Source organism: Symsagittifera roscoffensis, chromosome 6 (genome assembly GCF_963678635.1).
Source record: "Symsagittifera roscoffensis chromosome 6, txSymRosc1.1, whole genome shotgun sequence".
Classification (NCBI taxonomy): domain Eukaryota; kingdom Metazoa; phylum Xenacoelomorpha; order Acoela; family Convolutidae; genus Symsagittifera; species Symsagittifera roscoffensis.
This window is the reverse complement of record NC_087067.1, coordinates 40971977-40996817: the sequence shown is the minus strand read 5'-3', so window position 1 is coordinate 40996817 and position 24841 is coordinate 40971977. Positions and strand designations below refer to the sequence as shown.

Below are 24841 nucleotides of genomic sequence, written 5' to 3'. Positions count from 1 at the left end.
ATTCAAAAAATTAACCAAAATGTCAAAATCCCCCTACTGAAACTTTCGAAAGCCGTAGAACGTGGTGTAAACTGAAAAGAGACTAGCAAAACAAGCAGGCACATAGAATACCAGCCAGTTTTTCCAATGACACCATTGTTTTGAAAATTGGTTCAGTAGTATTTTGAGAAAAAAATGAAATACATTTTCATAACACCTGTTGTTTTCAAACAGGACCTAACACTAGCTAAAAATGAACTAGCACTATATGCTATTAAATTACCTATGCTTAAATATGATGAAATTGAAATATACCAAAAGTGCCACTAATGAGCATTTTTATTTGCGACTTAGGTTGGAAAAAAAATTGTTCGTAATAATACACTTCGCTTTGCTTGTGTAAATACACATACTAAATGCAGAGCTTTTAAGGCACATACTGATTTATCATTATTGAGGAAAAACTACATTTATTTAAAAACTGATATTCACAAAAAATCTCACATCAGCAACACAAAAAATTATTGTACATCAAATAATCGAGGAAACGACATTATTCACGAATTTCAATAAAAGCCACAAAACTTTAAGATCAACTTTCAAAATTTAAACGCTGATCTAAAACAAATAATGTAACAAGTGTAATCAAATTCAAAACAATTTTTGGCAGCAAAGCTGACATATCACAATTCCAAAAAAAAACTTAAATAGCTCATTTCAAAATTAATCGAATATTCCGATATCTTGCAGAGCATTGCATAATTGAATAATTTTCACGCGATAGCCAAATATAAAGTCCTGAAATGTAGCAGCTCGGAAACGAGCACTTAATGATTGTTTCAACTTTTTGATGAACTCGACTGATGGTTGAGTTTGAAACTTATTGACAATAAATTAACAGCAAGTAACAAAATATGGCTCTTATACCTTTTCTCCCACCTGCATTTTTCTATTATGTCCTTTGTTTGCGTTATCCAATTGTCATGAACATTGAAATGTAGTTTATTACTCAATTACTAACACATTTTGAACCTCCTATGCAACTTCGAAAAATTGACGGTTACACCTAAAATTGATTTTTATATCTATGGGATATGGTAGAAGAGCTCTAAATGTTTGCAATCATATTGGAAATCATTGCTCAATTTCATATTCAAGTTTCAATGCTATTCGCTCTGCGACTTGCTGTTACCTGACAGCTTTGGTGCCTTCGGCAACACTGGATTTCCCCCATAGTTCACTTTCGCTCTCTTGGCACTTGTTTTGTTTCTTGGTCCTGATTTAGATGCTGAAGTTATCGGTCCGCCCTTCCATTTACATAGGGGCTCACTCGCTGGTTTATTGTCTAGGTAGAACTGATCCATAGGAATGGTCTGATTCAAATCCTTTTCGTTTTCTTCGCCTTCTCCACCTTCAGTTTCGCTCGTCATCTTCTTCTAAACAAAATGAACTTTTCAAAATGAGGAGCAAAGTGAACAATCAAACCAGGCATTAGAAATGGTAAAATGACAAATTTATCTCAATTCTAGATATCAAATTTTCAAGTAATAATTCTTTTGCAGTTCTTTTGGCAAATCAAATAAGGAATAAAATCAAAGATGACCAATTCAGAGATATAACAGACATGTTTAGTCTATAATGAACCAGATTTATTTTACTTGCAGCTAAAGTTCAAAATTAACTTCGGAACATATTTGGCAACCAACTTTTTTCTATGAAAGTTTTCCAAAAACCCTTAAACATAAAAAACTGAGTAGCTGTTAAGAAACCAATAACCTTCGCAAGGGCCAAAAAACCTCAACACGAAGACGGTTGAGCCATTAGAACAGCAATCCCCTACACTGGCTGCTAGCAACAAAAGTCTCCTTTAAAAAAGACTGGAATAAAGCATGAACATAATCGCAAAGAAGAAGCAACAGTCTGCAGTTTGAAATCAGCGGAGTGGTGTTTTAAAAGCAGTCACATGACCAAACAAACCTTCAGCTCATACGGGGCCGCCTTTGCATTTGGACCCCCTTCAATTTTTTCTGTTTCATCAGCCGAAAGAGGCACATCGGCATGTACCACACAATCATTGAGCTTCAACAACACAACGCAAAAGCTATTTTTGTCCCCATTTCGATGCATTTTACTCCATAATAATATCACAAAAGGTTGCTGAGTTGGAGGGATAATATTTAAGGTAGAATCAAATCGAATCAAAACCAATACTCAAAAATATCAGTCACTTTTCGGGTTGCTTCTAATTTTGACTCTACCATGAGAATAGGGTAGAAGTTTGATACAAAAAAAACATAGCCAACTGACAGTTGGAAAAGAGTAAAGAACGCAATGAAACTGAAACAAAAACTGACTTGTTTTTTTTTCAAAAATCTTCAACTTTTGAATTTCGAAGAAAAAAATAGATGGTCTTAAGGCTCCTTGAATTTGTATAACAATTTATGATGGACACTTTTTGTTAAAATTAACCCAATTTGAGAAAACTGGATCAATAGGCAAAACTTTTTTTTCACTGGGATATCTGATAATTAATTTCCATTTTCGAAATTAGAAGTCGATCAGTTTTTCGTGCCCTTTACAATCTTGCTGTTCGATAGTGGATTTTGCCTTCCTTTCAACAATGGAAAGGCACTGAACTTAAAAAGGAATCACAAGTCAAACCGCGAAAAATTAAAATTGAGCGTGAACAAATTTTAAGACCTTCCTGAAAGAAAAAAAAACAAAAAAAATCAGCAAGACTTATATAAGAGTCCTCACTACGTTCATTACTCTTAAAAATACTTATTTATACAGTCATATTTGCTAGGTAATTGACTTAACTGTCGACCTATGATTTTGCACTTTGTTATTACATGAATATAAAAATTGGCCTAGATCAAGTTCATTTATCGGACAATCGGGTCATGAAATGCTATATTTACCTGACCATTTTTTGTATTTTGATTAGTTTTGGCCGAAATTAAAGAAAAAAACTATCTTATTTTGACTAATGTTCTTACATTCTCGGAGGACTGTTCCAGCTCCAGTATGCCACTGATGTTTTCTCCTCCGTTGTCAAGATGTCTTTTAGTCCTCGAGCTCAAGTATTCACTCTCTATGTCGCTCAACTTCCTCACAGCTACTATCTCGTTCGGCACTCTGTGGGGTTTGGAGTGCGGAGTGGATCCTGAAATCAGAGGTTGCAATGCGAGAAATACTCAACTGATGTCTTCTTTCAAAACTCAAGTTGAATTTGCTATATTGGAATAAAGTGATTGAGTCGATACGTCAACTTTAAGTTCAACTCGGTTATTCTTTGTAGAATATTTGCCTGATTCCTATGTGACAAAGATTGCTAGTCGCATGAGCATCAAATACTTGACAGATTTTCAATTAAATTATTGCAAAACATCACCCGTGGGCTCATCTTTCTTCAGTTCTGTTTTCACAAACGTAGTGGCCTCTTCCAAGTGTCCACTCAGTTGACCTTTCAGCCCAATCAACTGTTCGTTCGATATCTCCATCCACTCACATTTGGACTTCAGCTTCACTTCCTCATTCGCAGCTGTGATTGCACTTTGGAACTCACTCATTTTCGTCTCCAAGTTGAAGGCGGAGGTCTTCACGTTTTCGGCCGCTTTCTAAAAACAGCCAACTGACAGTTGGAAAAGAGTAATGAATGCAATAAAACAAAAAAACTGACTTTCGAATTTCGAAGAAAAAAATGATGGCCTTAAAGCTTTTTCAGGCTTTCTAGAAATTTATTGAAAATTGTCAAATTTCTAGAACAATTTATGATTGACAATTTTTTCATAAAACACAGAGGCGAATCTGTACTCCGCAAACACTAGCTAGAAAACGACAAAAAAGTTGCTTTTAAAAGAGAAATAAAATACATTCCCAACTGACAGTTGGAAGAGAGTAATGAACGCAAGGAAACAGAAAAAACTTACATGTTTTTTGAGACTTTATCTTTCAAGTTTTAGAGAAAAAAACATACCCATAAAGCTCTTTGAATTGCTCTAACATTTTATGATGTTTTTCATACATTTAACCCAATTTGAGAAAACTCTCAATAGGCAAAAAATTATATTTCACTAGGAAACCTGATAATTGAAATCCTTTTTGAAATTAGAAGTCAATCACGTTTTTCATCTTGCGTTTAACAAAAGAAATGACATGAACTTTAAAAGTAATCAAGTCAAATCGTGAAAACCAAAATTGAGCGTCAACAAATTTTAAAGACTTTTCCTGAAAAAAAAATCATGAATACCTATAAATGAGTCTGATTCTGAACTATGTTCTTCGATTCTCAAAAATGGACATAGTTCGAGTCCTTATACGCTTTGTATACTCAAAATGTGCATACTCGAAAAAACGTAACAAGGAGCCTTCAAATATTCAAACTTTTGCTGTGGCAGAATCGATCCTACGACCTTGAGAATTTGAGCCCCCTGTCCTCGCATCTGCGCTACGAGCCCTTGAAAATTTGCTAACACTAGCCACATAAAGCAGCTATAGATGCTAATTAACTGCCAATGCAATGCAGCAAAAATGGCACTAAATACAAAAAGACACAACTTTGCTCGCAATAATTTGGCATATAACAAACTGGGCATCCACACTAACTTTGCATGCAATGAATTCGAAAACAAATCCAAATTATCTACAAATTATGCATTGCAAAAACACTGCGAGATATATTGAGTCGGAAAAATTCTCTGAAATCGTGTTTATATTACTGTACCGTTGTTTGAAACAAGTAGCTTTTTTCGATTCATTTGATGAATGTAAAATGCATCAACTGTGTTAACTTATAGCTAATCGAATGTCAAAGCGCATGCTATCAAAAAACCGTTATGGTGCCTCAAAATAGGCACCAATATTTGCGACTTAGATTGAAAAGGAATAACCGTACTATTACAGTACGCTTGCTAAAACTGGCTAGAGTAAATAACCAAATTTGAAAAAATTAGATCATAAGGTACAATTTTTATTTTGCAGGGGAAATCGGATACTGACATTCCATTTTCGAAACGAAAGTTCCATTAATTTTTTCGAGACTTTTACACTTTTAATGTTCGATAGAGGAGTTTTTCTTCCTTTTGACTATGGAAATGCACTGAACTTATAAAATAATCAACAGACAAACCGCGAAAAATTAAGCGTGAATAAATTTTAGAATTTTTCCTAAAAAAAAAACAAAAAATCGCCAAGACCTATAAAAATTTAACTAGTATACGAAAAAGTTCTTTAAAAATATCCGACCCTGCCCAGGTTCGAACTCTCTTATTTTGATGCGGGTCTCCGTCCCTACCTTTACGCTACAGATCCATGATACCTTGAAGCTAAAGTGCTATTTGAAATATGATAGTCTAGGTTAATATCATTAGCATTGGCTGTACTTAATAGCTAGTTATTGATCAGAATGAACACTTTCAAAATGAACTTATTTTGTCGCAACAATATTTGCGTCGCAACAATATTTGCGACTTAGGTTGGAAAAAAATTGAGTTCATACTATAACACAAGCTTTGCTTGTGTAAGAAGCTTAAATATTTTTTTCGTTGATTCTTTAGAGCATCCAAAATATCAAACGATGTTTTTTGTTACGTGAAAATTTTATCTTTACAGCCATTGAAACCTATGAGTCAATTATTGTATGAAAAAAAAAACCTACGAATACAATGAAGAACAAACTCCATAAAATAAGTAGCTTGAACCCCAAACTGACCTCCGTGAACTCTTTCAAATTTCCTTTCACTCTGCCACACTCCTCTGTCACGTGACCTTCAGTCTCGCCCACAGTCCTCTCCAGTTCGCCCTTCTTAGCCAGATGAGAGGACGAGAGAGACTCGAAGTTGGAACTTATTGCTGATTCGTAACTTCCCAATGTCTCTTTTATTTGATGTTGGGCTGATTTGACCTGCTGAGAGCATGCGTTCTCCACTTTCTAGTAAAACAAAACATTTGAGTGATTCGTATTTTTATTCAACTTATCCCTGAAAACTTCCCAATTTGTAAGTTTTCGCGCAATTTTGCGCCACACTTCTTAACTCGTTTATTATTTTAAAATTGATTCAAATTGCATCAATTATAAGTACAAGTTTTACGCATGAAGGCATAAATTTTACGCTCACCGTTTTAAGTCCTCAAAAAAATCTAACAACTTAAAACAATTCAAAAGCGAAGAGACCTCTTGTTTGGATGTAATGTCGGCCAGGGTATCATTCTGCTTTGTAAGCTCAGACTGCAGCTGTTGAAGTTGTTCTTGGATACGACTGTAGTTCTGCCTCACTTCATTCATGCTGTTCTTTTGTTCGCCCAGTTTCTGTTGTCTCCCGTTTTCTAGTTCTTCCAACTCGAGTAAATTGTTTTTGAGCTCATTCAATTTCTCACGTTCACTTGACATCTACAGAAACACCAAAAATGACAAATTCAACACCAAAATGTCACAAGTAAACGGTATTTTGTTACTGGTCTAATTTTACACGCTTTCTAGATATACTCGAAATATTGAATCATTGACATATACTCTTCATTTAAAAAATGAAAAAAAAAACTACTTTCTTTTGCAATTTAATTTTTTTTTAAATCAATCAGCGTCAGTATTAGCGTCAGTATTAAAAACAGAAGATGAATTTTGTTACCTTGTGTTCTAGTTCTGACTTGAGACTGTCGTAGTTCTGCTGAATTTTGATCTTGATCTGTTCGAAATGATGCACCACTATTTTCACTATCTCATCAATCCCATTATCCTGAAAGTCAAAAGAAATTGTTGCTTTAACTATCAAAGTGCTTTTTATTTTCATAGATAATCGCCAATTTATCAACACATGATTTTTACTGCTGAAAATGCATTTTAAATTTTAGGATTGCAGATATCGAGGGGTTGTAAGACTTCAAATTGTGCACTCAGCCCAATCCACCTTTCACTGTCGAGCTCCGATATCAAAACCATTAAATACATTTTCATTTTCAATGCATTGCAATTCTTATTATGGTTCCAATCGTAGCACTTAATTAGCTCAACCTTGTAACATACATTAACATTACCAATTGAAAAGCTCGCATTATACTCAACGACAGTATATCCGCATTATCCATCCGCCAGATACGGTATATTATAAACCTTTCTTAACAAACTAACTTACACAGCACGTGTCTAGTAGTTGATTGAGAGTCATCTTCATATCTGATGTCATAGATCCCACTATGCTGTTGTATGTGTTCATCATGTCATTGCATTGTTGTTGCACCTTCACATCTGCAGCAAAAAATTATTAGCAGCGAAAGCTGGGCCAGGGGCCGATCTTGAAGATTCTCGAGAGCGGCGGATTTTCAAAAAATTTCGAAAATTTGTTTAGGTTGACTAAATGGATTTTCTCAACTCTCCCAAAGCACTAAAAAGACCCTGTTTGACCAAATTTCCTGCGCCCCAGGCAAACAAAGAAAAAACAGGATAAAAAAGGCGTTTACAGGCACTTTTGAAACAATCCTCAAATAAGTAAAAACTTGACTAAGTCTCGGTACTCTTTGACATCCTTTTTGACTGAACGAGCCGAAAGTTTTTCTACAGACGCCATTATATACTAATATTGAAGGGGGAGCACGCTCCGAAAAAACGGGATTTTCTGCTTAAAACTTTCCAAAAACTGCCTAAAACGCCTTATTAACTCCTTTCTTTTCTATACCATAAACTGAATAATTCAACGCTGCATGCAAAAAGAATATTTTAAGTCAGATAGCTTCTCTTACCAATAAAAGAGTTCAGCTGTTGTGACTGTTCGCAGTTAGACTGAATCAGCTGATCAATCGACTGCTGTGATCTGCCCCACAAGCCCTCCATGTTATTCGCAAACTGTCCCTTCGCTTGTTCATTGCCCTCCTCCAAGCCTATCTTTCTCTTTACACTCGTCTGCAGTTTAGTCTTGTCTTCTTGCTCTTCTTTTATGTGTTCTATTAACTAAAAAGTAGAAGCGCTTTTTATAAAATCAGCCAATAGGTATGTCGTTGTGGCGCATACGGGTTAGGCCTCTGGCAATAAACTAAAAAATCAATAAAATAAAATAACAAGTTTACTGAATGAACTCAGATATCTGATATTTTAGTCACAATAACTTATCGAAATGATGTCAAATATCATTTTTTTCGGGCTAAGCTAGGAAACATATTGGCCCTATGCTTGGTGTTTCGACGAGAAATAATTCAGAGGAAAAACAAAATGTTTTTTCATTATGATTGAGAAAAATTTTCGCTGCGGTCACAAACTAAGCATAACTAAATTTTCACGCGCCAAGTCGTCAATTTTTTGGAATTAAGTTTTCGAAAAATAAGACAAAGTAAGGCTTTCTTTTAACTACAAAAAAAATATTTAAAATAATGGCTAAATCACTTCGTCTTTTGACACTTGAAGTGACCAACCTGCTTGGAGTAGTTTTCCAGCTCTGAGATGTTTGTTTCCTGTTGAGCAATCACGTGCTTCTGTTGCATACATCTTTCAGTCGAATCAACCAATTTCGCTTCTAAACATTGAATCGTATTCTCTTTCACAAGTTTGACTTTAAAAGGCCATATATTTTTCTTTACTGCTCAGTTTTATTTTAAAGTGATTTTAATCAGGAGTTGAACTTCATTTAGGTTCAATTGCTTTTGATAACAATCGGCAGCATACGCCCTAGATTAACAGCTAATAACAAATACCAGAGAACATAGCCAATCGAAGATTGGAAAAGAGTAATGAACGCAAGTAAACAACGACTTTCTTGAAAAAATCTCAACTTTCGAACTTCCAAGAAAAAATAGATGCCCGTCAATCTCTTTGCATTTCTAGAACAATTTATGATTGGCGCTTTGATAACATGAACCCAACTTGAGAAAACGGGATCAAAAGGTAAAGTTTTTATTCCGCCGGGAAATCTTAAATATAAATTCCATAATCAAAACTATGAATCGTTCACGTTTTTTGTGTCATTTACACGTTTATAATTGGAGAGTGCTATTTACGTCACATTCAGCGTTTGAATTTCAATTGAACTCAAAAAGTGCATTATACCTAAGTGCATCAAAATTTTAAGACTTTTCCTGAAAAAAAAACAAAAAAATCAGCAAAATCTATTAAGTCTTCACTACGCTCATTACTCTTAATAAACAATGATAGCCGGTTGCTGTGCGCGTAGCACAGAATGTTCCGACCACATTTTAAAAAATTACACAAAAAAAAACTTTTTTATCTTCAAATTAGCGTCGTTTCTACTGCGTGGTATGATTATAGAACTATGCAAACGCGTATAATGTTAGTGAGCTAGGCATGAAACACTACAATTGTCTTAAAAAACAATTTCTAAAAAGCTTCCTAATTTTCTGCACTAAAACTTTTAAATTTGTATGAAAATTTTTATGGCCAAGAAAGCGCTTCATGAAGCTTATCAAACTCTTTTTCTTTTAGTAAAATCATGTTTTTTTAGCCTAAGTGTCCAATATTAATATACACAGCGGCAAACACTAGCGAGACCAAAAAGCTCAATAAAAGGCAATAAGAAAAAGTAGAAATGAGCCTCGATTTAGTAAAGTTTCGGCAATGTCTCGGATTCCATTTACAAGAGAGATTATGAGTCTCACACACTAGCCACTCAGCCACGGACGCTCAATGCATCACAAACACTAGCCACGAACAAAGCAGATTACAGATGGTATGAAATTTCCAATTCTACAGTTCTTGATTATAGCAAAAGAGCCACCAAATAAGTTAACACTTTTAATGAACTTTTAATTGCGATTTAGGTTAGAACAAAAAAGACTGGTCGTACTAATACACTAACTCTCGCAAGCTTGCTAGTGTAAATGCGACCATTACTCGTTCGCTTTACTCGCTCGAAATTGGACTAAAACGCGAATATGTTTAACCGGTTTTTCTCAAGACTGATAGGGTTTTAATATGATAAATCACTCAACCCATTCCGATGATTATTTGTGATACCTGATGTTGCTTCGAAAACAAAAAAACTAAAGCACACGAATACAAAGTTCCTCCGCATTTTTCAAATGGTCGGAACAACTAGTTTTTTACAGATAAATTTTTGTTGTGTCTCCTACTGTAATTTAAGTACACATGGCCGAATTTGAATCAAAATTTTTTAACCAACAAGCTAATAAATAGGACAGGCTCGTTCACATGATACATGTACTTTATAACTACCCGGTTTTTTCTCAATTATTCGATAACTAGTATACACTTGAGGATGCTCGAAACACATTTTTCTTGAAATCTGGCCAGTTACATAAAAAATCGAAACAATATCAAGGAGGATTTCTAACCAGTGGCGACCAATTTCATTTCCCCCTCGGCTATCAACTGTTCCTTGGCTTTGATGATGGACTCTGCACCGGCGAACTTGTTCTTCACACTCTCGTGCTCCTCGCTCAACTCACTCATCTGCTCCTCCAGACTCTGGATGTAGTTGTCCTGCTCAGTCAGTCGGGACTCCATCGTCCTGGAACAAAAACAATCAATATCAGTACAAACATTGGACCTACAATAGAAGATCACATTTTCAATTTGTCATAATTCGGACCAATTAAATTATAAAACCAGATGCAAATCACATTATATACACGCATTTTACATAGCACAGTTTAAAAAGAAAAAACGTCGACATTTCTGTTTTCAAAAAATCAAAAATGTAACAGGAAAACTGAAAGGCTATGTCGTAAGAAACAGAAAACAAGAGCTTTTTGACAGGCTGATAAGAAACGAATATGGGGAAAATTGTAAATCACCTATCCTTTATGTACCCCCACCCAAAAAACCTTTATTGGTCAGTCAATGTCAATAAGACTGAAGAAAAGAATCTCACTCGTAGTTCTCCTTGGACACAAATATGCCCTTTTGCTCCCTCTGGGCCGCCAAGTCCCTCTTCAGTCGCTCTATCTCCTCCATGTACTGTTTGATCATGGCCGGCTTAGTCATCTTCTGGTTTATCTCCGGCTTGTTCGTTATCCTCCTCGCCCTAAACAACTCACACAGAACTACAGTTGTAATTGAGAGAAACAAAGCCTCCGATCATTTGCTCATTTTGGCAAAAATAATTTTGAAATTTTGTAAATTGTTCTTTAACTATTTCTAGCTTCTAATTAATCATCAAAACTTTTGGATCAATTGAGCAACCCCACCCCCCGTAATGACCAACTGAGCTATCTCCCCCAAGAAAACACTAAGACGCTGCAAAAATTCGTCAAAAAACGCAAGGTGTGTTCATAGCACGCAATCAATTGACCGACTGAAGTTCATTTTATATTATGAGTATCGAGAAAAATTTTGAAACAGAAAAAATCGTAATTTGAAAGAAAAATTGCAAATTTCTGTTTGCGTAATCATTGCCTTTCAATGAGGAAAACTAAATATCTAAAGCGCTAAAAAGACGCTATTTTGGCCAAATTTTCTACGCCGCAGGCAAAGTTTTGAAAAAACAGGTCAAAAAAGTCGTTTTTGGGCATTTTTTGGAAAATTTTGACAAACAAAATCGCGTTTTTTGGCGCGCGCTCCCCCTAAGTTAGTATATATTGGCGCCAAAGGCGCCTTTAGAAAAACTTTGGGGTCGGTCGGCCAACAATGGATTTCTTAAAAAGTACCAAAGGGGGACCCTTTGGGTCGGCAGGGGGTGTAATCTCTGAGGGGGGGCGGCGTCATACCCCCCCCCCCCTAAATCCGCCCCTGATTGTACACAATAACTTTTTTCCGTTTAGGTCAGAAAAAAGTTGCTTAATGTGCCTCAGTTTTATTGATTCTTTTTTTAATCTGAATGAAATTTTTGACCTTTGATATTGTAAAATTTGGCGTTCAAAATTCGTTAGAGAATCTCTTTCATGGTTTCATATCATTCAAACTATTTTCAAGTGGTTATAAACATGTCTCAAGTACCTATTGAGCCATCTCCCCTCCGCACGCGAGAATATGGGGGGGGGGATTGTTCAATTGATCAAACTTTCAAGTGTTTTTGAAAGATGTCAAATGTCCGAATTTTTAGAAAGCAAAAATCACAGTATCTGAGTATAGAAAAAGCAACCAAATAGATGCAAAAAAAAACAAGTCATCTTCACCTGTGAGCGTATTCAAGGGTACTCAAAGTCTCCTCTATATTATGAGAAGCAGGCGAAACTGTCGCAATCATGGATGTCTTTGTTCTGCCTCCGAGAGAATCTTGCAAAATCCTCGTTAGTTTGCTCTCTCTGTAAGGCACATGTGGTTTCTTGTCTACAAGGGATGTTATGCATCTTCCGAGAGTGAGGAGACTTTTGTTAATACTTCCCGCTTCTTGTGCTCGCATTTCTACGGCGCCCGATCTGCCTATGTTTTCACTTCCAGCCAAATCAACCTGAAAATAGAAAATGATACGCAATTATCATCACAGAACAACCACGAAAATCGCTAACTTCGAGCCTTCAATTTCTTCGCATATTTTTGGCGATATCTGCTCAAAAAAGAAAGCTCTAGCAGCCTATACAACAAAACCTTATGAACAGTATACCTGAATTAGTCCCATCCTAAAATCTTTTATGCATTGATGTGATATCTCAGTTACTCCTATCTTAACTACAACGAATTTTCAGCGGGTCAAAAACACTAGAACAAACGCCAATACAAGCTGATATGCTACATGACATTTCATTGGTTTGTCATTTTAAAGATGAAATACTTCATAACTTCCGATATCCTAGTCCAGCGAGGCGTATATTCTTACCAAGTTGAGCTTGCCAGTTCGTAACAATTCCTCTTCTCCCTGTTCGTTGTTCTCCTTCATGTGAACTGTGATACTGAACACAGAGTGCGATCGACTGGAGTGCGCATTCATCAGAGTCTCGGCTGTCTTCCGCTGCTTGGATCCATTTTCCAAAATGGCGTAGACGTGCTCTTTCGATTTGACGGTTATTTCTTCCACCCCTTGCAAAATGACTGCTCCCTGAAAATTTTATCAACCACTTTGCCTCTAATGAATCAATGACAATTTTTTTTTTTGAAAAGTAACTGGAAAAAAAGTTGAAGCCTTTGTAATTTTCGTGTACAACTTGCAAAAAATTTCGAACCTTTTTGTTGTTGTCTTCAAATATTTTAACTTTTTGTGCACAGTCTGATCCCAGATTATCAGCCATCAGATCCATTATTTCTTCATTATAAATTTCAATGTAGGACACTCTGACGTTGAAATCTTGTCCTTCTAATTTGTCAAAAAGCATGTGAAGAGTTCGAGGTATGATTCCCGAGAAGGGATCTTCGGACCACGAGCAATTCCCTTGCAGTCCAGTTGATCGCTCTCCTTCCATTGTGAACGTTTTACCAGTTCCTGTTTGACCGTACCTTAAATATTTCAAGCCCATTAGAAACAGTTCATTAAAAAACGGTTACTTTAACTTCTATGAAATATTCCAAATCAGAAAAACTGGTAATTTTCTTTCTCTGCTGACTTTTGCTGAAGCAGGTCAATTAGAAATAATTGAAACAAAACTTAAGACAGCCAACCTACAGTTGCAAAACTGTTTTTGAAAGCCACAAAACCGAAAGAAATGAAAACTTTTTTGAACATATGGCCTTAGAGCACTTTGGTTCTTAGAAAAAATATAGAACATACACTTCGTTGGTTAATTTGAGAAACTGGATCAATAGGCATTTTTTTTTATTCCTCTGAGAAACCTTAAAATTATATTCCACTTTCGAAACTCTAAGTGACTCACGTTTTTTTTGCGCCATTCCTCCGCGTTTGAAATCAAGAAGCAAAATTTGCTTTCCTTTTGCCAAATGAGTTTAAATGGAACTTATAAAGACGACTATAATCAAACCTCAAACAATCAATTTGGCGAGAACAAGTATTATGATTTTTTCCTGTAGAAAACTCGATTTATAGAAGCGTTTTCACAACGTTTATTCACAATTTACCAGGAAAAATTGATTATCCTAGAAACACAATTAATACTAACAAATTGCAATACTATGCTACTATCTCAAGCGATAAGCAACATCAAGGCAAAGAACAGACGAAAATGTTTTGCATTGTATAAAAAAAAATTTATGAAAAATAAAGGTTCATAAAGCTTAGGTATATTACCACATTGAAATTTACAAACTTTTGAACAGAATAGCGAAATTAAGGAAAATCGGAGATAAGATATTTTTTTAGAAAAATTCTTGAAATTAGTTCAAACTCAAATTTGATTTTTCGCCGATTGACTTTCAATTTCTTTTTAAGTTTATTTCATTTTATTGATTCCGTTTATTTCCTTTCTTAAATGCAAGGTTAACTTTACTATCAAATTTGCATTTCTTTTAACGGAGAGTGAACTAAACTTGAAAATAAATCAAAAAGTGAAAAATCGAATTTGAGCGTCAAGAAATATCGGAACTTTTTCTGAATAAAAAACCATCACGACCTATTTAGTAGTGCTCACGACGTTCATCGACTCTTAATAACAGTATCAACAACACTTTTTACTGCTGAAGTAAAATCCGTGATGTGGCAGCTAAGCCAACAAAACATTAGCAGTCAAAAGAGAGTTAGTTTATTCAATTTTTCTCAGAATTTCATACATATTGGAAAAAACCGGTCGGGTGTCAAATTTCAGAACTTTAGATCAAGTGAGTAGGAGTCTGAATGTGTTAAGATTCAATAAAAACGCTTAAAGTTCCATTTTTATATGTAACAGAAGTTGTTTACGGAAAAAATACTTTTTCCCGATAACAAGACACTTGCTTTCGCGACGAGTGTAAAAAAGATCAAGTTATAAAAAAAGACAAAACTTGTCATTTTTTAGACAAGGCAATTTCGTTAGGTAACAAGTTGTGAACATGGGTTAAAAAATTATAAAATTAGATATTGCGAGCGTTGCCTTATACCATCCATCCCCGTAAAATTTAGTTTGAAAAATGGAAAAGCTCGCACCAGTTTTTCTCGACGCTGAATCGCTAAATCAACAAGATTTTTTTGAATCACGGTTACTAGGGTTTCAGAAAGATACCACACTTGATCTCCACCCTACGCTATAGTTTCTTCCATTCATTTTCTTTGACGGGGTCGGAAAAATAATCAAATGAAAATCAAATTACTCATAAACACTTAAAAGAGCACAAGGGATTCAGCATTCGGAAACATACAAGTTCAGTTATTGATGTTCATATAAAGAAGCGACGTCACTTTTCGATAGACAAATACCCTAATAAAAAAACTGAATTACCTCAATGAATAAATGGTTCTTCGCATTTACAATGGATGCCGAACTGAGCTAAACGAATCAAACTGTTGTTTTCCGAGAACTTAATTTTGTAGGGTCCCAACTATCAAGTATACTGAGAAGCAAGGAACTACTAACGCAAACATTGTACAGTTGTATCCAAGTAGCACTTCTTGAATCATTGGGTGAACTATGGCTTCAAACACTTCAAGCTGGGTACTATTTGGACCAAAAACCTAAAATGCCAACTTTGATACACCTTTGCCGATTTTAATGCATTTTACTACAAAAAAAAGACTTACGTGATCATAAGTAAACTGCTTGCAACTATCTTGGCGGACAACAACTTCGTTTTTCTTAAGACTAAGAACAGGTAGTGCATGTTTCTTCTGTTCTGCTGAATTCATGGGACGACAACGAACGAAAACCTTGATATTTGATTCTTTGCCATCCTTTCCGTTTGATTTGCTAGCATTAACAATTGTAGATGCCATAATCTGGAAAAAGTACAATCTTAAATTTTTCTTTAGTAATCAGAAGGTCAAAAGTATCTGTGACATTCGACCAGAATGTACGAAAATGCAAAGTAGAATTCAAAATTTTATTGTGACATCGGAGTGGGAAGATTAACGGTTTTAACAAATTAGAGGTCTTAATCGTTAATTCTGACGAACGCCGAGGGGTTAATTTGGAGTTTCATGTTAAGATTTAAAAACTCGTTCAAAAAGAAAGACACGTGACGACATCGAAATTTTGCACCAACTGAAACGGCAAAAAGACAAACAACAAGTATTCTCAACGAGAACAACGTTAAAATTAGACAGAGTCAGACGAGAAATACGAACGATAAGAAGATTGTTGTGACCCACAACCATTCCGAGTTGTAACGATTGTGCCGCTACAATCGTTAAAACGAGAATCCCGAGAAAAAGGAAGGGGGTTGGTACGGCAATAGTAATATGATAAATAAGTAGGAGCCCTGTCTGTGGATACTGAGACCCAGCCATGAGCTCACTATTCTTGCATATAATTAAGTTAATTAGAGCGTTCTGATCGAAGCCGGAAACAGTAAAGCTTTTTTGTCGACCCGATATCAGAAAGCCAACCAAAAGAACTGGATTTGGAAGAGACGGTGAAAAGCATGTAGAGCTGTGTTTAGACGCTAGCCAGTCTTGTTAGAACCTTGCTTTATTTTCCGTCGATATGTACTTCCGGGCAAATGTTACAATCATAGTAACCGAGGTCACAGTCAGGAGTCCCTTCATCACGTATTCCAGTCAAATTCCTTGTAATTTTCTAGATATAGAAGTCATAATAGTAAAAAAAAAAGGAGATGAGTGTTGACGTCCTTACAATTGAACTCGATACGTGTTACATTTCTTCGCTAAGAACACGCAAGTCGACACGAGAAAATATAATATACAAAAATAAGTGAGTTACAAATAAAGAATTTCATCGAAACTTGTTTTGTCATTTAATGTTCCGAGTAACCAAGCGGCGTGTGTGACATTCGACCAGAATGGCCAAAATGCAATTTATGCAGGATTCGAATTTTGAGCAGTAAGCCTTCCGAGTTGATGATTTCGAAGGATTAGCGACGTTATTGGAACGTTTAGCCAAACGGTGAGGGCTAGAATATTCTAGTATTTTAAATTTTCAAAAATTCGAATGATGACGTCACATTTCTGAGAAATGCGGAAACGGCCATTTTAACAAAAAAGCGAGTAAAAAACAGAACAACTTTTATCTGCGATTGCGAACAGTACGAAAATCGAGATTGGAGAACGACAACGAACTACAGAATAGCAGAGAACGTTCCAAGTTGCAACTATTGTGCTGCTACAATAGTTGCAAGGCCGTTGCCAACAACGGTGAAGGGTGAGAACCAGCCTTCCGGATTAGCGAGAAATCAAGAGTAAGGAGCTTGATTCAGCGGATTCAAGAATCCGGAAGGGTCTCGGGACGGAAACTTTTATTAACTCATATAAACTTTTAGCATCCGGTCATGTCCTGACTTGAATTTAACTGATATTTTGATTAGTTTTGACAAGGATGAGGTGCTAGGAGTTGGGGAAAGGGTTGATCCATCTTCGATGGAGATGATGATTTTTATCTACTGAACAAAAACAATAGTAATATGATAAGTAGTAGCCCTGTTTTTAGGAGTGACCTCGTGGTCTGGGGATGCAGAGACCCAGCCATGAGCTCACTAATTTCGCATGTAATTCAGTTAATTTGAGCGTTCTGGTCGAAGCCGGAGAACAGTAACGTTTTTGTCAGCCTGATGTAAGAAAGACCACCGAAAAGTACTGGCTTGGTAGAGACGGTGAAAAACATGCAAAGCTCTGTTTAGACGCTAGCCAGTCGTCTTAAGACTTAGTTTTGTTATCCGTCGATATGTATCTTCCGGGCGAATGTTACATGTATGTTTTTATGGCGCTCCTGGGTGTTATTCTTTCGTAACATCATGACCGGCGGAACCGTTAACGAGCACTCCGCGCCGAGCGGATGCTCACATTAACGCCCTTAATAGGCCTAAACTGCCGGGGCGGAAGGGTAGTTCGGAACGCGGAAGCCTTCCGGATTGCCGTGAATAGTTTTTTAACCTAGTTAAGACCGAAAATTCATGAATCAGGAAGGGTGGGGGGAATCGCGAACCCCTCGTCCCCTGAGTGGTTTGTGACCAAAAACATTTAAAGATATAAGTAAAACCAAACAAAAAGTAGTATAGTACCCAAGAAAAACAAAAAACATAAAAAATTACCGAAAAAACCAAAAACAGTAAAAAAGTAGAAAATCAGTAGAAATCATCCCCCCAGACAAGATGTGATTCAACCCCCCCGTTTGTTGTTGATAGATATATTGTTGTTACAGGCATTTATATCAGTCAGGACCGTTACGATCAAATTTGTAGCCCGTTTGTGAGGCTTGTACTGTAGGGTTATTTGAGCATTTAAGCACGTTAATGATAAATTGCGCTCAATCCGGAAGGGTCAGCTGATTTGCGCTCAATTCGGAAGGGTCATGGGTGAAGACCGATCCGGCAAGCAGTACAAGGAGCAACAGGAAGGGGCTCAACGACAACAACAATCGACTGTTGGGTATCGTTAACAAGTTTTGAATCCCTTTTGGTACAAAAAGTAAGATAGTAATCTGTGGGGGGCGCGACAGTGCTGCACTGTAGTGACCCTTCACCGAACTGCGAATATCCGAGTTAAGCACCTTAATTCGGATATTGAGGAAACCCGGAGGGGTATAGTATTACTAATATTATTATTTATATAGCCTATATTAATAGTCTTATATCGTTTTTCAGTGAAAAACAACGAAAACAGACCGGTTTTTAGGGTCAAAATAGCGATATTTTGATCCCCCCACAAGTCGCGATTTTTGAGATATCGATATTTTTTGAAACGGAAAAAAGCGCTTAGTTAGTGTGTTACATCGTCACTGCACTATTATAATAGATAGAACCGGTTAAGTTAAGTTCGAAGGTGGTTGGAACTATTTTGGTACCGAAAACTGAAATTTCGTGATTTTTGAGAAAACGAAACACTATAAATTTAGAAAATTTTTTGAAATTTTTGAGTTATAACAGTAAAAATAGTTGTTCGGACAACGTCCACTAGTGAATCTACGAGTTTTAAAACCCGCTACCCGAAAGCCTTCCGGGTTGCAGAGAAATCGAACATAACGTGTTTGATTTGGTGGATTCATCAATCCGGAGGGGTCCAGGTAGCATAGTTTTTCGCAAATTTTTTCTATCAAAGCGTTTTAGATCGGGTCTTTTGCATTGAACTAGAAGAGTATAAGCCTTCTGAGCTCGGATCAATAATTTTTAGGTCGGAAGGACCAGAATTGCGGAAAAAGTTAGGTGGAACCTATAAGTGAGAAATTTTTTGAGTTTGCAAGAAAGACGTTTTAGTTAATAACTTTGGAACTACTGAGCATATTGAGTTGATCTTGGTACCAATAGATCAGAAATTAGCTGAGCTTACTGATAGGGTCAGAAATTTTTTGGAAAAGTAAGCGTGAAAATTTTTTGAGATTGTTTTTAGCAAATTACACAAATCCGGAGGGGTACACCCTTCACGTTTTATAAATTTTTCTGAAAAACCCTTAGACCCCTACCAAAAGGTAATAGCGGTTGAATAAAGTAACTTTAGGCCATTCTAGACCAAAAGGGAGGGCTAAAGGCACAGCAAAAGCTTAATCGAGCCGAAGTTAGGCCAGCAATAAGACCCTTCACCGTTAGCGTGAATTGTCAAATAAGAGGCTTAACTTCAATCCGGAAGGGTCTAGGAAGGTAGTAAATACCCTTCCCAGTTAATTGAAAGAGCATAATTGCATCGGAGAACGTATCCGGAGGGGTATAGGTTGAAAAAAGGAAATCTCCGAAAAGCCACTTTTACAAAACCGGAGGGCTCCCAATCCGGAGGGGTCAAAGATTTTTCAAGTTAGGAGGGGTCCAAATCCGGAGGGGTCTTATAGTTGCTAATTCGGAGGGGTCCAAATCCGGAGGGGTCTTATATTAACCAACTCAGAGGGGTCCCAATCCGGAGGGGTCTAGATTTTGTTAATCCGGAAGGGTCCTATTTGTGCCAATCCGGAGGAGTATTTTTTTTTTTTATTAAAGGACTTAGGTAAACGAAAGAAAGACTAAAAAGTGAGAGGTATTAGGTTATCAGCACACAGGCTAGGTATCAGTGACGGCACTGGTAACTTGCTTTTCAATAAGAACCAGACCAAAACAAAACAGGTCCGAACTCGGATATTCGCGACACTAAATTAAAAAGAGCGTGATTCATTGGTGTGGATTGTAACATAATACGTTTTTGGGAAAAGTGACTGCCCTGAGGATTTTAGTAGGTCTAGCTCGGGCAGTCCGAAGGCAGATAGGTAACACAGTACTCGGTGGGTGCAATAGACGCCCACTTGAGAAAATCACTGCCTTCAAAGTTTTGTCTGTTTGGTGCAGCACCAAGCAGGGAAATCTTTTTCTTTAAAAGACAGGTTCGACTATTGTACTGCGACCGACTAAGAGTACAAGACACATACGTTTTTTTTATATATACATTCATATTGTGTCAATATATATTTTTTGTTTTTGATTTTAAATCAACCTAAACTGTGCTTGATTGGGTAGTGACTACACTATCTTTTAAATTGACTGATAACATCATATTGTGCTAGTTTCCAGATCTTTGGACCGATAATCGGCTAGTGTGAATAAATTTTATACAAACTGTACTCTGACAACATACAGGGATTCGTGGTCACTATTTAATAGAATCTGGAGAAATTTATTGTGTTGTGTCATTATTATTGTTAATAAAACTATAAGGTCTCTAGCAATTGAGTCAAGAGTAGGCATAGGAAAGTGACAAATAAAGAATGAGTTTAGACAAGTCAAGGATACCAAAACGAGGTAGTAGCACTAGGAAATTCATACCTGAAAAGCAAAGAAAAACGATGACCGATCCTTTTGTGGATTGGATCAAGCGAACCCGGTCCGATAAAGAGGGGACGGTTTCAGGCAGAATGGTTGAAACGAGAAGTCAAAAGACCTCAGAAGAGCGAAGAGAACTGTTAGAAGTGGAGGTCAATACGGACCATACCATGAACGACAACCAGGGAGTAAATGGACTGGAAGGGAGAGGCAGAAGGCTGGCGAGTGAATCTACTCCGGTAGAACAAGGCCATGATTTTGCAACTTCCACCGGGACGTTGGATCGAGAGGAGATGTCGGAACTGTCCGACATCTCAACTGAAGTAACGGCAACTAGAAGATCTCCGACAGACAACACTATGATGGCAAGCGGAACTGGAAAACAAACAACCTCATCATCGTTCTCAGAAAGAATGAAGAACACCTTCGGAAACATCTTTCCCTTCAGCATGGGAGGAGGAGCAGGAAACGATGGGGAGTCCCAGGAGGAAGAGGATGAAGAGGAGCAAGGGGACTTTGGATCTCAAGCCAGTCTCAATAGTTCGATCCAGGAGAGTGAGGCACACGTCGGAAGAGAGACTGGAACCATGGATAAATTTGGTGTAGTGACAACGATAAGCAAAGAGGCAAACACACCGGGCCAGTCCAAGGACTTCGCGATTAGGACAAGTTCGGAGCCACAACCTGAAGAGAGTAGAACCAGAGGGCTTGGCAACGCGTTAGCGGATCCTGAAATAGATAATGATAAAACGTCAAGACAGAGAGTCAAGGCCCGGATCTCTACCAGCACGAAGCTACCTGGGACCGACAGAGTTACACCACCACTAGTGACGCCACTCATGGATAACGGGGCAGCACTAGAGGAAGCCTTAAACAACATAGTGGGCAGTTTAGGAGAACAAAATGAACAGATGTCGATAAGGATGAGTGAACTGGAAAGAGCAGTTCACATTGAAAGAGAAAGTCTGCGGGAAGAAATAAACCGCAACAGACAAGAAGTTGGCAGAAGCGAAAAACGCTTGAAAGAAAGAACGGACGAACATATGACGAGGAACTTGTCGCGAATGACAAGAGAGGCGGAACAGAGGGAGTTACGCTTAAGAGCCGACATGGAGAAGTTAAGAATTCAGCAAGAGCAGTCTCTTGGGTCTCTTGACACAAAGATAGACGCGATGATGGAGAGGCGAACGCAGGCTATCATGGATAGGTTGGACGGGCTACTAAGCAGCAAGAGTGGACCAAAAGAAGGAGAGCCGAACTCGGGAGGTCCCAGCAGGGAACCGAGGGTGAACTTCAATGAACATCAAAGGAGGAAGACAAATGGATCCACTAGAGGCAGGGGCAGTTCACCAGGCTATGCCACAAGGGGTAATACAGCATGGGGCCCGAACAGTAGAGCAAGTTCAACGGGGAAGAGACAAACCTCGAACGAACGACCAACGCAAAGCACACATGCGACCGGGAGAAGCGATTCTGGCAACATGGGGCATACAAGCCCGAGGAGGAGTCACATGGGCCAAGCGGGAAACGCTCATGGTGATTCGGATTGCAGGGATGCACCGCACACAGAGCCTTCGACGAGGTGTGAGGACACTCAGGCGGGACACTCAAGGGATGCTACGGCAATGGCCACAGCATTTGAACCCCTGAACAGGTCTTTGGAGACATTCCTGACGCGGTTATCTAGAACCAATGAACGCAGTGAAAAGTCCAGAAGAGTCTTTAAGAAGCCAAGATGCTACAAGGACGAATCTGATGGCTGTATTGATACCTGGATAGAGGTAATGAAGCTGCATTTCGAGGAAGAGGACTTGTCGGAGAGACAGGAATGCAGCGCGCTCACCAGCAACTTAGAAGGGACAGCCCTGAACTGTGTCATGGCTAAGAAACAGTATCAACGTGACACTGCTGAGAAAATCTTCGAAATCTTGTTAAACCGTTTCGGATCAGGGGTGCAGGGGCACCAGGCGATGATGCGCTTCGAGAAACGGAGGCAACGAGAAGATGAAACAATAGACAAGTTTCTCGATGATTTGGAAATGCTGAGAAGACGCAGCCAACCGGATGAGTCAAACCGAAGGATGAACCTGGCCGTAGCCTCAAAATTCATCGATGGTGTGAAAAATGATGAACTTCGTACGATGCTAGCAACGCATTACACACCACTATCAACTAATGCGCCAACACCGGAGGAGTTGAGGCTCAAATCAAAAGAGTATCTTTTGTTGAAACCTCCTTCGAGATCTGGATATTACAAGAACAATTATGGCAATTTTAACAACGGACCAGCTAACCAAGGGAACAATTGGTACAAACCGAGGGATGATATGGACAAGAGACGTTCTTGTGCTAATTGCAGTTCAACAGATCATCATGTGTCAGCATGCCCAGCTTACAAACAAGGCATGAAAGCAATAGGCTTTAGCCTCGAGGACGAAGATGCGTCAGAGTTGGATCATGAGGATTTCATGAGAGGAGTAATTGCGAAATTTGGCCCGAGGTGTTTCTTTTGTAACTTGGAAGGTCATTTTAAATCAGATTGTCCGCAATTCTGGGATGCAGTGGCAGACATCAAGCATCCAAGGCATGAAGAAGCTTTGTCAGGAGTGAAAGCAAGCAAGGCTCGACTTTTGAGCGAAGCAGAGGCACGCAGGAAGGACAAACCTCAAGAGCTGGCGGCAAAGAAAATGCAAGCAGTAACAGAAGAGGCACGTGAACCGGAACCAGCAACTGCGGCCGATGACTTCAAGATCGATTATAAGGCAGCCGCAAAGGATGCTTTAAATAGAATACAGCAGGAATTGGTGACGAAAGAGATCGAACAAAAAGTGAAACTTGAACTGGAAAATGAAAAGCTTCAGGAGCAACTGAATACCTTCGAGGCAACGGAGTTCGAAGAGACGAAAACACCAAGCAGTTTAGATATGAAACTTAAAGTGATCTCCGGTAAGAGGTTCGGCATGGCGCCGCAGGGAAAGAAGATACAGTCGATAATCTCAGTGGCTGGACACCAGGTAATAATAAATTTGAGTGAACCATCAGAGTTCACTTTAATGCATTTGGACACATATGCAGATTATCTGAGGCAGGTGGAGCCACGCACTGAGTCGAGAGCTGTGCGAGCACTACTAACGACGGGTGGCCCTCGCATGAAGAAACTTCATGGACGCTACTTGGAGGTCTATGGGCCGTATCAAATAATGCTGAACGTGGATGGAATCAGCATCTACACCAGGACTTACATAACAACAGATGATGACCAGATGGGGCAGATCTATTTGGGTGAAGAGGAACTCAAAGTCCGCAGGATAGGCCATGACGCCATGATGGAACAAGACGCGGTACATATTGGATATGAAGCAGATATGACAGCACACCTGCTTGACACCAACGGAACAAAAATCGGAGTCACAGGGCTTCTGGACACAGGCGCGGTGGTGAGTGTGATGCCGATAAAAACCTGGGAGAGAATGGGCTTCACGCGGGAAGATCTGATTCCTACGAATCTCCGACTAGCCGCTGCAAATCGAGGAGCTATCTACGTAGCCGGAAGAACACCGGTGACGGTCCTTCACATGGGAGGACGGAACCTTTGGATGAGCTTCCTGGTGGTAGAGAACCTGGACGACGCCGACCAATTCATCTTGGGCAGAGATTTTGTCAGGAATTTTGATGTGATGATTGACTTGAACAACGGTCTAATACGGATTAGAAACCCGGACCGAAAGTATGTTAAGAGACCAATTAATAGGATAATAACAGATGAAAATAAGGTACCAGTTTTTTTGGACAGAAAAGTAAAGTTACAACCAGGACAAGCTGTAGTAGCAATTTTTAGAATGAGAAATTTAAATTCGTTAAGTGATAGCAAACAGGTTTGCTTAGTACCGAATCCAAATAGTCAGAGTTCGGTGATTTTAGGCCGGAGCTTCTCGGTAACGCGAAACGGACTGTGTGTCAGTGTGTTGTTGAACACACTGGACACCACGGTTTCAATCCAGCGTGGAAGGAAGCTTGGCTACGCCTTGCCGATGAGGACCGACTATGAGGAGACAGAAAACTCGAAGAAATATAGTGTGAAAGACTGTCCTTATCATGCAAATAAAGATAAAATTTTAAAGAGGATTGATGAATTAAAATCTATTCGTAAATTGTTTTCAATGAAATCCGAAACGGACGACGGCTTATCAAGCTGCTCGAATTTTCCGGAACGCC

General features: G+C 38.3%; 1 protein-coding gene across 2 annotated transcripts in view; it reads right to left on the bottom strand.

The window, feature by feature from the left end:
- Nucleotides 1–448: 448 nt before the first annotated feature.
- The window catches only part of LOC134848160 (kinesin-like protein KIF11-B), a 286740-nt gene continuing 262347 nt past the window's right edge, over nucleotides 449–24841 (bottom strand). Inside the window, exons 2-18 of one of the 2 annotated variants that reach the window (XM_063865519.1) lie at nucleotides 15480–15676; nucleotides 15316–15413; nucleotides 13042–13312; nucleotides 12699–12917; nucleotides 12058–12332; nucleotides 10815–10967; nucleotides 10276–10451; nucleotides 8383–8483; nucleotides 7717–7924; nucleotides 7113–7225; nucleotides 6609–6716; nucleotides 6155–6370; nucleotides 5693–5911; nucleotides 3374–3599; nucleotides 2979–3145; nucleotides 1957–2058; nucleotides 449–1415 (exon numbers count right to left, since the gene is read on the bottom strand). In XM_063865519.1, coding sequence (XP_063721589.1) covers nucleotides 1146–1415; nucleotides 1957–2058; nucleotides 2979–3145; nucleotides 3374–3599; nucleotides 5693–5911; nucleotides 6155–6370; nucleotides 6609–6716; nucleotides 7113–7225; nucleotides 7717–7924; nucleotides 8383–8483; nucleotides 10276–10451; nucleotides 10815–10967; nucleotides 12058–12332; nucleotides 12699–12917; nucleotides 13042–13312; nucleotides 15316–15413; nucleotides 15480–15671 — 3114 coding nt within the window. In that variant the 5' untranslated portion in view covers nucleotides 15672–15676 and the 3' untranslated portion in view covers nucleotides 449–1145. The remainder of the gene's footprint in view (nucleotides 1416–1956; nucleotides 2059–2978; nucleotides 3146–3373; nucleotides 3600–5692; nucleotides 5912–6154; nucleotides 6371–6608; nucleotides 6717–7112; nucleotides 7226–7716; nucleotides 7925–8382; nucleotides 8484–10275; nucleotides 10452–10814; nucleotides 10968–12057; nucleotides 12333–12698; nucleotides 12918–13041; nucleotides 13313–15315; nucleotides 15414–15479; nucleotides 15677–24841) is intronic. The other variant, XM_063865520.1, reaches the window with a different exon arrangement.